We start from the raw sequence: 14395 nt of genomic DNA on the forward strand, positions 1-14395 counted from the left end.
ATATATAAACACACAAATAAACAAAACAAAGAAATACACAAACACAAAACACACGCACAGACACATAATACAGAAACGCGCGGGCGCCGAATGACTTGTTTTATTTTAAGAAAGATAAGCCCATCGACACATAATATAATCAATTCGCGCTGGAAAAAAAGTAAGACAAACAGACAGACAGAAACAAACGAGGAACAGTAAAGGGGTGAAGCCTTCCAGTGGCGCCCTCCAACCTTCCAACTCTCACGCTAGAAAGTATAATATTAATCAATAATAACTTTACCTCACTGTAGTCTTAAACCTCAAACCCACGCTCTGCAGACTGTGCGTTTTACAACCATCGTTACTCCAGCACTCTTTAGTACTCCGAAATATTCTAGGCTTCATGGGGGGAAGCATACAGTGCAACTTGAATCGCATTTGCAATATAAGAATATCCATTTGGCACAGTCTTTTGTCATTTTCTCATGCGTCCCATCCCCTACAATAGATTATGCAGATAAGACGATGTGGTTTTTCTCACCTGAAGTCCGGTTTCAGATAGAAGATGACGCCGTCTAAAGCACCCGGCAATGTTGCGCCTTTGATGAGAAGGATAGTCAGCAAAATGTACGGAAGTGTGGCCGTCACATACACAACCTAGTAATGACCAAAAAGTGAATGTTTTAGTCAAAACTAAGCGCCGATTGTGTTAATATGGGAGAGCATTCCGATCAACTTTCTGAAAACGAACTGACAGCATCTGTGGTGTAGCGGTTAGGCTCTTCGCTGTCGCACGCAGGAGATCCAAGATTGATTATCGAGTAGGGATAATTTTTATCGAGTATCTCGCTCTTTCTGCAAGGATACTGTAACCCGTTTAGCTAGGGTTGGTCCTGACAAGTAGGGTCGGCAGCCCGCCTCTCATATAATAATTTTTTTTTTTCGATGCAGGTTTAAATTTACCAAAGATAATAAAAGAAAATAGATAAATAGAAAACGGAATAATTGCCTGGAAATTGAATTCAAAGAGACCACTTGCAGCGCGAAGTGATGATAATAATAGTCACATAGTCACTGACTGGGGAAAACTATAAATGGGTACGGGAACAAAAAAAACAAACGATTTAGGACCAACGCAGAGACGTTAAAGTAGTCCTTAGGTTAATATAGTTTCCAACGTTTTGTTCAAAATTTGTAGGGTTTGAATAATAATGTAAGATTCAACTACCTCATTTCCGAATAACCATAGTTTTGTGCAACGAAATGCGAAACCACTACACAACTAGGACTAATGCAAGGTTTTTACATGTCTATTAAAATGCTAGCAAAAAATCAAATCTAACTTTCATTAGGAACATCACTCCATTCAATCTTTCACTAATGTGGGAGCTTGTTTGATATGCAAGCATATGAGCTGGAGATCGCCATTGCATAATAACTTATGTAAGACCGGGAAACAATAGACTTAACATGGCTAGTGAGAACAGAAAAACAGGGCATTAAAACAGCCACCAGCAGAACACGAAGTAGGAGAAGTTTGTTATACTAATTATGTCTGACATCATTTAGTTCGCTTTTTTTGTTTTTGTTTTTTTGGTTTTTTGTTATTGGTTTTTTTTTGGTTCTGTTTTGATTCGTTTGGGGGTTTTTCGTTTGTTTTCTAAATTATCAGGTTGCTGTATTCCTCAGTCAAGTCGCTGAAGCTAGGGGCTATGTAATTTGAGGAGGAGGGAGAGAGGAAAACCGAGAGCGACTTCAAAGAGAGAGAGAGAGAGAGAGAGAGAGAGAGAGAGAGAGAGGGGGGGGGTCAAAGTGAGAGAGAGAGAGAGAGAGAGATAGAGAGAGAGGGGGGTGTGTGTCAATGTGTGAGAGAGAGAGAGAGAGAGAGAGAGAGAGAGGGGGGGTGTCAAAGTGAGAGAGAGAGAGAGAGAGATAGAGTGTGTGTGTGTGTGTGTGTGTGTGTGTGTGTGTGTGTGTGTGTGTGTGTGTGTGTGTGTGTGTGTTGGTTTCCAGGTGGCATAAGGCCCGGCATATTTTATTTGGCTCTTTTATATCTACAATTCAATTTTCATTTGTGCCAACAAAACTAAAATATACATTTAATAGATTGTTTGTTAAAATTCGAGTAAGAAAGGACTTTGTTGGACGTTTAGTAATAAGTCAAGTGATGTCAGAAGCACGAAGACGCCGCATGAATACAATATTTTGTTATCGTAGCAGGTAGATCTACATACTTAATAATATTTCCATTGAAATAATCTGTGTTATATATATATATATATATATATATTATACTCAAAACAGTTGGGCTATCAAAGCAGTTGGGCTATGGAAAGTAGATAGGCTATTTTTTTTTTTAAGAAAAAAAATCAACCGAGTTTAGAAGCTCTGATCTGATCATTGTCAATGGGGGTGCCAATGCACATTAAAGGAAACCCGAAGCAAGACACCTTTGCAAATCGACCCTGTAACTCCGATGAGATAAGGCTGTAGGCAGAGAACCCCTGGTGTCAACTAAAATTCCACTGGTGGTGCGCAGTGATCTAGTAATTTTCCACGATTATGACTTACCGTTATTTTTGGTTCGTTTTTTTCCATGATTGAGAGATCGGTCATGTCAACCTTTCGGATTCATTTACCCAATTTTAATTTACTAAGGCATTTCAGTGGACTTTGCCCTTTTGAAAATGCGTATCGTTTCAGTGTGTATGCTGCTCCAAAACCTATCAATACGCTTTAACATATGGATCATTCATAGGTCTAATATTTTTTTCAGAGGAGGCATGAAGACGGAAAGAATGGCGAGCACACGGATGGGATAACTATAAATTTATGGGTGTTTTTGTGGTTGTTGTTGTTTTGTTGTTTTTTTAGTTTCAATACAAGACACCGAATACATACAAAGTAAAGACGCTGGGTCTGTGCATTGATGCAATCAAAAAGTGGATGGTTGATAATAAGCTCCAGCTTAATGAAAATAAAACTGAAATTCTTTTATGTAACCCAAAGAAAAGCCATATCCCCGTAGACATTGATCATATTTGTACTGAAAATGAAAAATTGTATTTTACTAATAAAGCGAAGAATCTGGGAATGTATTTTGATTCAAAATTGTCAATGGAACTTCATATCAATTATTTATGTACCATTTTATTTTGTGAATTGCGTAGAATTGGTCATATGTCTATGTTTTTGGATGAACACTCGTTGAAAACGCTCGTGTCATCTTTCATGTTTTCACGCATCGATTATTGCAATGCTTTACTAGCTAACTTACCAAATACCACTCTTCACAAGTTACAACGTTTTCAAAATCAAGCTGCTAGGCTTGTACTAAAGAAAAAGAAGAGGGACCACATTACTCCCATGTTAAGAACGTTGCATTGGCTTCCTGTATCAGCTGGAAAGTCATATAAAATTGCAATATTATGTCATAAATGTGTCAATAACAAAGCTCCCTCGAGATTATCTTAGTGATCTCATCCAGATTTAAGTTCCATCTAGATCACTAAGATCAGGCGATCAGTATCTTTTAAGAGTTCCTAGAAAACTGTTTACCACTGGATCGAACAATGCTGTGTCTGCCGCTCTTCTTTCTCCATTTAACAGATATATACAAACAAACAAACGAAAACAAACGAACGAACAAACAGAAGACAAAATAAACAGATCTCCGTGCCATCACGCCCATATCAAGAACAAAACACGATTCCCCCAAAAGTCGAGTTCTCTAAGAGCCACATACATACATATTATTGTTCTATATATGGTCGAAATTTTACGTTCCAAAGTGATCCAGAAGTACGTCAAAGTACATGGTCCAGGATAGTACAATGCAAGCCCATGGCACTACTTAAAAACCCATGAGAGCACTATATTATTATAATTATAGTGCTGTCAAAAATTCGTGGCGCAACTTAGCGTCAAATATTTCTTAAACTATCGAACATGGACTATCCAGCTTGTTGCACAGTGACTTGTATCAATTTTTCTTAAAAGATCAATATTTGTGTAGATATGTGATTTATGTAATCTAGAAAATTCCCTAATAAATACTAATAAAAAAAAACTCAGGTGAGTGGTTTCTACTGATTTTAAAAGGTTTACAGACGGGGCAATGTCACTTTTAAAAGCAAGTCCGTCTTGTTGTTTTTTTAAATCGTGACACAATCTTTATTGAATATAATGTTTTGAGAAAATTTAGTGCAAAAATGTGTTCAATATGAAATTAATTTCTTGTAACAAGTTTTGCCAATAAAATCTGTCATTCGTAAGCTGTTACGTAAGCCATATGCATCTATATAATGTATGTGAGAAGCGGGACGTGCTGTGAGCGATCCCATTTTCTGGGAGAACGGCGATTTATAGTATTTTATATAAATTTGTGAAGAAATGTTTTGTAATATAGCCTCAATTGTTGTGGGAAATCAATTATTAAGTTAAGACAAATTTGATACAAACTGCTGCTCACAGTACAGATGACATTGATTCACCCATTAAAGATATATGTCAGGATAAATTGCACCACGATTTTTTACCGCACTGCAGGGGTATGAAATAAAGCATGATTATAATAGTATTAATCTGTGCGTGGCCAACAAACTAATCGTTTTAGTAGTATGATTATATCCTGATACGAACCTTGCCGACTGAGTTGACTCCCTTGATGACACACAAAAACACAACCACTGCCTGGGCCAACAGAGCGACACCAGATTGCCAGGGGATGCCGCCAATGTCAGTGAATCCAGAGGACAGTTGGAGGACATTATGGCTGCAGAAGAGATGATTCGGGGAGAAAAAATGTAAACAAAAGAAGAATCGATAATGACATCTGCTAACTTCTCTTTTAACTTTTTCCTGCCTATATTACGTTATGGTGTCGAAGGGAGAAGCCAACGTATTTCTCTTGTTTGTTTATCGCCTGTTGTATGGTTATTTGTTTTAATCTAATGTTTCTCTGCCTCGTTTTCTGTCTTTCTCTGGGCTTACCTCTCCCTTTGTAAATATCGTATCTCTGGCTGTATGCTTTTATTGCTGGACTGCCTGGAGGTAATATAACAATTATATATTATCCAAACCGTTGTATCCGTTGGTTTACTTATGTACAACAAGAAGGGAGTCGAGCCAACATGCCCTCTGGCAATCTTGCCCCTCACACTGTCTCTTCTTGAGAGATATTAATTTAATGTTGTTCTGATGTATTTCGTTTCCCAGGCATTTACTTTACTTTGGTGACTTGCTCGCTGTCCATTTTTAGCTAAGTAGCACTGCGTTAGGATAAGGGTGCTTTTTAAATAAGAGTTTGCGTTTTCTTTCGATTGTGATGTTTGGTTGGGAAAATAATGGTGCCAGTTTGTAAGTCACAGCATTGGCCTTCTTTATTCTGGTATCTATGCTTCTGTTCGCCTTTGCAACTTGTGTGAAAATACTTCCCAGATATTTGCACTCTTCTTCTTTATTAATTGTGCTGCCTTCGACTGTGATATTTAATAGGCCTGTTATTTTGAGGATTTCCAGCTCCTTGATTTTGTTTGAACAGTTTTGTATGTAATGAGAACAAAAGCGTTTGTCTAGTTCGTTTATGTAACGTTTGGAGTATTGTAGTTGCCGTTTAGAAATCTCTGATCGTCACCAGAAAGAAGGGGAACTGATTGTGTTTTGGTGGAAATTATCAAAGTCCTGAGAGTACCGCGCCTTTATTGTTGCACTGAGTTTCAGGGTCAGTATGTGGACCTCTTAGTCCTTCCCTAGAAAGTCGTCTTATCGTCTTATTATATTTTAAAATAACCAGATGGTCAGACAGATAGATAGATAGATAGATCGATTAATAAATAGATAGATAGATGACCATCAATGATGTATTCATAGAGGCACCAGCCATCCATGTCCAGGTGCTGTTTTAGCCTAAGATAAATAGATACATACATACATACATACATACATACATACATACATACATACATACATACATACATACATACATACATACATACATACATACATACATACATACATACATACATACATACATACATACATACATACATACATACATACATTCATGCATACATACATACATACATACATACATACACATATACATACATACAAACATACATACATAGATACATAGATACATAGATACACAGAGGGCTAGATAGATAGATTTTCTGTGAAAATGATAGAAACTGAAGCTTACATCCAAAACTCCTCGCTAGAGCTGACACTGTCGTTTCTCATGCTGATCTGTGTGGAATTCAGTAGTGTATCGTTTCCCAGTAAATCTGCAGTCCCGTTTCCGTAAGATATAACAAAACTGGTGAGATTGCCAGCAATCCCGTCTACTGTTGTGTTTTCGCCTTTATTACCAATCGTCTGTTCCTGTGGCGTCATGCATTTGTCCGTGTTCCACCATTGTCCACATTGAGTCCATGGCAATGTTGATTGAAAACAGTTAACGAGGTAGATAAGGGTCCAGGCCAAAATCATTGAATAATACCAGGCACAAATCAAAGACATCACATTCATGGCGATGCCAAGACCTGAAAACAAAAGGAAAAGAGAAAAAAAACCATTGAAACAAAAATAAATTGCATAGTACCGTTAGTGAACTTCCCTAAACGCGTACGTTACTTCATTGAAAGGAATGTTAAGATTAGCAAACAAAAAGTTGCTTCCTTTAGTTGTTTCAGATTTTAGGTTTCTAAATCGCTTGATGATAATATCTTTTTTGTTGATCAGTGCTACATGATCTTCATGTGCTGGTCAGAGCTACTACGATACTATTTATCTCTTTATTCCGGACTTACATGTCTTAAGAGTTACGGAAGATGTATCCATGCCTTTTGGTTTCCCGTGAACTGAGAAAGTTAGGGGATTTTATTGGTAATCTAGTTTTTTCTCACGTGCCTGTTTATCTTCTACTAATATCTGTTAAGGTAGTTTTTACCTACATAATTTAGGCTTCTTAATCTTCAGTCGTTATGAAGGTGCTATTTTCTATGCCGCAGATGTAAAGTTCGAAACAGGAAAGAGATTTTAATTTGCATTAGTGCTCAATATCAGCTAAAATATTGAATTTACATGAAAACATTTATTATCCTTTATTGAAAGTCTGCATTGTTCTATATGTTTAATAAGACGTAACTACCTTTAGACAACGGGCAAATATTCCAGACATGAAAGGAGCTCAGGCTGACAAACTGCCCCATTGACACTTCCAGGAAATAAAGGGGCAATCCACATACCGTCAGGCAAATGAAAAATGGAATCAGGAAGGCTCCTGCGAAAGACAAGAAAATTAAAATGTGTCTATTTGGAAAAATAGCTGCAATTTTAAAGGTCATTTTTAGATACAGTCCAAATTGGCTACTCATCATTGAGAAAAGTGGCTGTCTTTGACAGGTGGCTGCTTTACATAGTGTCATCATAACAAACAAATAATTGGCACAAAAAATGAGAAGAGTCTGGTGTCTGTTTGTTTAGGTGGGAGTTACGACAGGTTTGACAGTATTCTCATTGCAGTTCTGAAGAAAGCTAGCTTGGTATTATCCATATTAAGATAATATGCGTATCCTTAAAACAGAATTATTGTTGCAGAGCATTGCAGCAGCATCTGGATATAGAAAGATGTTATGTCTATAACAAATTAATGTTTTGAGTAGTTCGGTGCAACGATGAATCTAATAAACATTTATTGTGGTAAAAACAAAAGCTCTCCGTTACCAGTAGCAAAGTTTGTCTTTTGGGACATTGTATTCCTTTCAGGCATGGTGTCACTGACAGGCAGGGTAGTGGCAGCCCATCTCTTGAATAATCTCAAATAATTTGATAAGGAAGTAAAACATTTTTACAAATAATGGACACAATTTAGACCATTTAAGAAGTGGGCTTCAGACCCTTCATGTCAGGGCCACCCGTGCTGAGGATACAACATCCCAGCAGAAAAACCAAGATACTCGAAAAAATATATAAGCTCCACTTTAGAATCGAACTCAGGTCTCCAGTGTGCAACAACGAAGCGCTTAGCTTGCCTTGCATCACAGACACCAGTAAAACATTAACATATACAATTCCAGTTAAAGATAGATTAATGATTGTTGGTCGATTACTTACCTCCGCCGTTCCTGATACACACGTAGGGAAAACGCCACACGTTGCCAAGTCCGACGCAGTAGCCAACCATGGACAAGATGTACTCGACTTTCCTCCCCCACTTGTCCCTTGAGACAACGCCATCATCTTCTGAACTGGCCTCGTTTTCATAAAGTTCGCTTTCCTCGGTTGTAGGGCGCCCGGTAGGTACTTCATTCTTACCACCAACAGTTGCTGTGTTGGTACCGTTATCTACGATAACATCGTGCAAAGGGACACTCTCAGGATGGTGAACGTACCTTCCATTACTAGACATGACCTCTGAGTTCCTATCAGAGTCTAAACTGTCCGGTATTAGTGTGTAATTTCTGGGGCTTGAAGAAGCGTTGGACTTGACCATGGTGAAGGAAGCCCTGGCAATACTAATTTTTCACGAGAGGCCTTTTCTGGTGTCAAATCCCTTGTCGAGTTTGGTAAACCGCGGCGTCGATACCCAATAGTAGTACGTCTTTGGCGAAGTCGAGCTCAAGAAATTATAGAAGGTTTCGATGATAGACTGATGGGGTAGAAAATGTTTTGTCTAAGTAAATGCAAAAAAGACATGTGATGATATCGCTGCGATCATATTACTATGACTAATCTCACCCTTTCGGCGAAAATATTCATAAGTTAAACTGATGACAAGATCGTTTGTTGTGTGTTTTTACTCTATAATGTGAATTAAACTGAGCGCAAATCGAATTTAAGTGTTCTGCATGTTTCAGCAAAGATCCTAATCATTTCACTAAAGATGCTGGTCCAACGGCAGTTGAACTAGATGGTAGACTAACCATAAGGGGGTCTAGACTGGAACAGCTCAAAATGTAAACTTCATATAACACTTCATAACAAAGCATTAAAAGCAACAACAAACCTGGATGAACAGGTGAGCCCTAAGAACGACACACAGAGCGGTTTTCAAACATATGACAAGGACGAAACGAAAAGACAGTATCAACCACCTTCTGGGAGAAGGACAGACCACGATCATACGCCTGCGAACAGAACATAATTACACAGTTCCACTTTAACTTACACAGAATAAAACCAGAACTTCCCCCCAAGGTGTCCTTCTTGTGACTACGCGTATGAGGCGAGACTGCACATGCCTATTTGACCTGAGAGCTTTACTTCTCCTTCCAGAACCAAACACAGACCTCACACTCAATGGAACCAAAAGTAACTGCAGCAGACCTGCATTGATCATTGCATACCGTTAGACAGAGGGGCGAAAGCCCAGCTGTTGTTGGATCGAAAACCACAATAGCAACAGCGACAACAGCAACAACAACAACTACAAAAACGACAATAACAGTTGTATGGGATAAACTCAAGAGTTCTTTGTACAAGCTGAATGGTTTGCTGAGCACGAGTACGTCACTACAAAAGCGATCGCATACGGGTGCGATTATAGCAAGTTATAGGTTCTTTTTTTTTTAAACTGTTTTTTCAATTCTGTCAAAATCGAGGCCGCCGCACGATCCCCCAATGGGCGCTCCGTATAACGTATCCGGTAGCCTAACCACTAGGCTACTGATGCCACTTTAGCCATCTATGAAACGTAACACAGAAGGTGAAAGAACATTAATTGTATATAACAGAACCAAAATCTGGAAAGTTTTGCATAGCACCGTTGCTGAAGGTATTCTTTAAAATCCAACACAAGTAATTTTTAAAAAGATATATTATTATTAACGACATAATACATGTATAATATTATTATCAACTGGGTCTGGGGGAAGTAGGGTGTTACTTTATGTCACTGAGGCGTTACTCTAGCCGTGAAGGCCGACTCAGGTCACCCCGAAACGTTGCTGGCTAAAGGGACTCTGGTGAAACCGTGACTGGCCTGGCAAGCCAACGGCGGATAATTACTGCAACGAAACAATCAAATGAGAAAACACGGTCAGATTCAAACGGAAAACGACCAGGAAAAGTAAACGGACATCGAGCTAGAACAACGATTTAAATAGGCACATGGAATGTCAGCGGACTTGGAGACAAAGAACCAGAAATAGTGAATTTCATGGAAAGATAGAAAATAGAGATCATGGGCTTGTCAGACATAACGAAGAGAGGCAACAACAGGAAGCTGACCCATAAAGGCTACCTCCTTATCTGGAGTGGAACACCTGAAAATGAGAGACCCAAACAAGGTGTAGCTTTCATCATACACCCAGCCAAAATAGATACAGTCTGTGAAATCAATCAGATCTCAGAGAGAATAGTAAGCATAAAATTCAAAGAGGGTGGCAAAACAACAACGTACATCCAAACATACGCTCCTTGTAACGAATGCTATACAGAGGAAGATAGACAATCATATTTCCAAGACCCGTGTGACCATATTAACACCATCAAGAACAAAAAATATATATTTATCTTGGGAGCTTTAAATGGCAGAGTTGGACGAAGAAGACCCCCATGGGAAGAGTACTTGGGACCCACTACGATAAAGATACAGACTGCAACAGCAATGGAGAAATGATACTAAACCTGAGCGCTTAGCACGACATGATGATTACGAACATATTTTTCCAACATGGACAACGCCAAATCAAGACCTGGTACAAATGGAGTTACCTGAACCATGCATAGCAAATTGATTTCACCCTGATGAGCAGAAAACAAAGTCATACAGCCAAAGATTCGAGAGCGGTTCCAAACTACATCATCGACACCGACCACAGACCTGTGATATTTACTCTCACAACCAACAATGTAAAGCAAACAAATAAGAACAGGGGAAAAACCACGACTAACATAAGAAAATCCGGTTCATAATTTATATGGACACAATAACGCAAGATGCAAACCAAAGCCCAGAAAGCCTAAAAGAATTTCTGTTCGCAGACGACCAATGCCTTATTCATTATGACCAACAAAGCCTCCAAAATCACACTACCGAACTCAACAACACCTGTGAGAAATACAATATGAAAATAGCACATCAAAAAGAGAAGTTATGAAAGTGAGCCGAAACCATAGTACCCTGATATACAAGTCAATAGTAAACAACCGAAACAGGTGAAGGAGTTTAAATATCTTGACAACACTTTTTCTGAAAACGGCTCCATAGACAAAGAAATAGAAATGCGAACTCAAAAACCAACGCTGTCACCTACCAGTTCGCACCCTTACTATCTCATCCTAACATCTCCATGGACACGAAGAGACAGTTTATCACCTCAATATTCATACCAACATTATGTTATCAATTCCAGACCTGGACCTTAAGCAAAACCCATGAAAGCAAAATCACTGCATGGGAAATGAAATGTGTCCGCAAAACCCTTAAGATCATAAGACGAGACAGGCAGAGAAATGAAGAAGTAAGAGCAGCTATCAGCACTGAGTCCTGCCTGCGTTACATAGAAAGACAGAGGATAAAATGAATTGGCCACCTGTTATGCTGGTCACCTGACCAGCCAGTCTCCAGAGCATACAACACCAAGCACTCAGGCTATAAAGGAAGAGGAAGGCCACGCAAGGAAACCCTAAGAAAACATAATATCACAACTGAAAGAGCTGCGGAGCTGGCCTACCATAGAAAACTGCATTTCCCCTCGACGCTTAACAGCAACAGAGGATGAAAAAGTTTTTTAAAAAGTAAAAATATATTATTATATATAGATGGATGATCAGTCAGAGCACAATGTATCATTTATGGGTTACTGTTAGGCTGTATACTTTAACCGGCTTTGAATGCTACACAAATGGAATATAAATGCGTTCATAAACTATGTTCTTACTTTACACATTAAGAGGTGTGATATTTTAAATGTTTTATTGCACCCAAAAGGGAAGAAGAACAATACGTTCAGCACAAGTAGTCGAGAATGGCCAGAAACGTGCTCATGACAAACGTATTTTCGAGGCTGTGGTTTCTGAGTGCATCTTTAGTGGAATGGAAAGGTTCTTGAAAATACTGATCCAAATGACAATAACTTTTTTCTGAATATTCGCACAAAATGTGTAATGTGTACTAGAATGGTGTAATTTGGACCACAAAGAATCAATTCAAATGGGATTTGTTTAACATAAAATTCATAAAGAAGAAACTTGTTTTCGAAAATGGAAATGGTTTTTATAAAAACAAGAAATAAATACAAAATAAATTAATTTAAAAGATCTTGTAAGGAGAGTCATGAAATGATTGGTTTGTTTGTTTTTTCCATTCCTGTTCTTTTTAAAACCTGATCCTTCCATCCTTGTTACATTTAAGCAATATTTCTTTTCTTTTACAGAGTCTAAAAATATTTTTTAATTTCTGGAATTCCAAGAAACCATGCTATATTTCATGTTCTTTGGATTCGATACATTTTAATGGTCAGTGGTGGCCAAACACAAGGATCCACCCAACCATGAGTACTCAAAGCCACACACACAGTGTACCTTTCACTACAGTATGCAGTTATTTCTGTGGAGTTACACATTATTATCCTGAAAGGTGAATCTGGATTTTGCCAAGGAACCAAATAAATGTCATAGAGGAAATGCTCACTCTTTTCAAGACGATCGAGGAATCATGAACACATTGTTATTCTCTTATTCATGTCTAGGAATTTTCCGTTTTGATTCTCTACAGGTCCTAACTGATAGAACACTTCCACCCTAGACATCAAAGGAGGCCTTTGGAGCACTTTAACATTATTTCCCCAACTTGTGCGAAACTTACGTAATGAGATGTGGGTGAGGTAATCCACAATGCAAAAAGCTTTCTGCTGTTTACTAATATTAACCATGATCTCTGCCGGCAAAGGAAACTTGAGAGAAACTATCTGCAATCTTCTGTTGGCTTGTTAGACTACTATAGCTTGCAATATGGCCAAATCTTTGGGACTTTTGGTGGTAGGCCTAATGCAAACGAATGCGTCACGGTACAAAGATGGGGGCATAGCTGAAAATAGGTTGTTTTTTTAAGCGCTATGTACAGCGAAACTATTCTGTCGGCTTGTCTACAATGAATACATGTATCAGACAAATTCTTTTGTGTACACATTTGAAACACAAAACTTCAGTTTGGAGGAACACAATATTAACCCCCAAAAAGTTGTAAAGTTTTTTTTTAAATCACCCTGAGGGTACGTGTCCTTTGCATAGTAAAGGCGTCACATGGGACGCCGGAAAACGCAACACGCGGTGTTATGAAACGGGAAATAGATACTCGTGTGTTGAAAAAAAAAATAGGTATCTTAAAACCACTGGCAGATATGTTTTGTGCACCTTCAGGAGTCATACTTTGCCCAATTACGACAAAACCGGTGACTGTGGTGTAGCGCTTAGCCGGTACGCTGTCGCACACAGGAGAATCGAATTCGATTCGCGAGTGGGGATACATTTTCATCGAGCAGCTTCATTTTTCTTCTGGGATGTTGTATTCCTCTCTTCCCAGGTTGGTCGTGGCATGTGGGATCGGAAGCTCGCTTCTTATATATGATCTAAAGTGTGTCGATGGGGGCGTAAAAATACAAGCATTGAAGATATGCTGGTTAAATAAAGCCAGTAAGGACTTCCATACGGGTAAAAAAAAATGATGAACAAACATGTGAACAGGGAGAGCGACGTGCGGATTGACAGACTGGATCTTATATATTATTTTGTACTTTGAACAAAGCATATATAAAACGCATACTAATTTATTAGAATGAGTTACGTTTTCACTGCAAAAATCATGAGTCTCTATATTCCATCTGAATTCTGATTTGCTGGAATATAACATTTATTCAAGAAAGATAAAAATATGTTCTTCAAGACAAATTATGATTATGGTGACCAAAAAAGCAACAAAATACAAACAGTGTCATCACTGCAACATTACGCCAAACTCAGTAAGATAACCATGTTCGTATAGTTGCATTACCTATACGTGCTGAATAAAGAATGAGAAGAATCAAGAATCAGTTGCATGAAATGTCTCGTGCCCACGATTACGATCTCACACTTACAAAGAACGCAACCCAAAGCACCTCACGAGAGAGAAGTGTACCCTTATATTGTCACCAACGTTATTTTCATTCTCAGTCAAGCAAAACAGGTTTTAAAATTGTCTGCATTCAACGACTTAATGTCGTCCTTAACACTTTGTGGGTTCAATGAACTAGGATCTGAAATGAAACGGCCAGCAAAAAGCTTGTGTAGGTGTGCGCATGTAACATTATCTGGGTGCATGAATGTGTGTTTGTGTGTATGTGCACGCATGTGTGTATGTGTATGTATGTGCTTGTGTGTGTGAATGTGTTTGTGTGTGTGTGTGTGTGTGTGTGTGTGTGTGTGT

At 38.5% G+C, this 14395-nt stretch overlaps 1 protein-coding gene across 1 annotated transcript in view; it reads right to left on the reverse strand.

Moving 5' to 3' along the window:
- Positions 1 to 9493, reverse strand: part of LOC101857946 (sodium- and chloride-dependent betaine transporter) — a 22427-nt gene extending 12934 nt beyond the window's left edge. Inside the window, exons 1-5 of the mRNA XM_005096807.3 lie at positions 8101 to 9493; positions 7136 to 7267; positions 6185 to 6527; positions 4624 to 4756; positions 524 to 639 (exon numbers count right to left, since the gene is read on the reverse strand). Coding sequence (XP_005096864.2) covers positions 524 to 639; positions 4624 to 4756; positions 6185 to 6527; positions 7136 to 7267; positions 8101 to 8479 — 1103 coding nt within the window. The 5' untranslated portion in view covers positions 8480 to 9493. The remainder of the gene's footprint in view (positions 1 to 523; positions 640 to 4623; positions 4757 to 6184; positions 6528 to 7135; positions 7268 to 8100) is intronic.
- Between the last annotated feature and the right edge of the window lie 4902 nt (positions 9494 to 14395).

Source organism: Aplysia californica, unplaced genomic scaffold, assembly GCF_000002075.1.
Source record: "Aplysia californica isolate F4 #8 unplaced genomic scaffold, AplCal3.0 scaffold00138, whole genome shotgun sequence".
NCBI lineage: Eukaryota > Metazoa > Mollusca > Gastropoda > Aplysiida > Aplysiidae > Aplysia > Aplysia californica.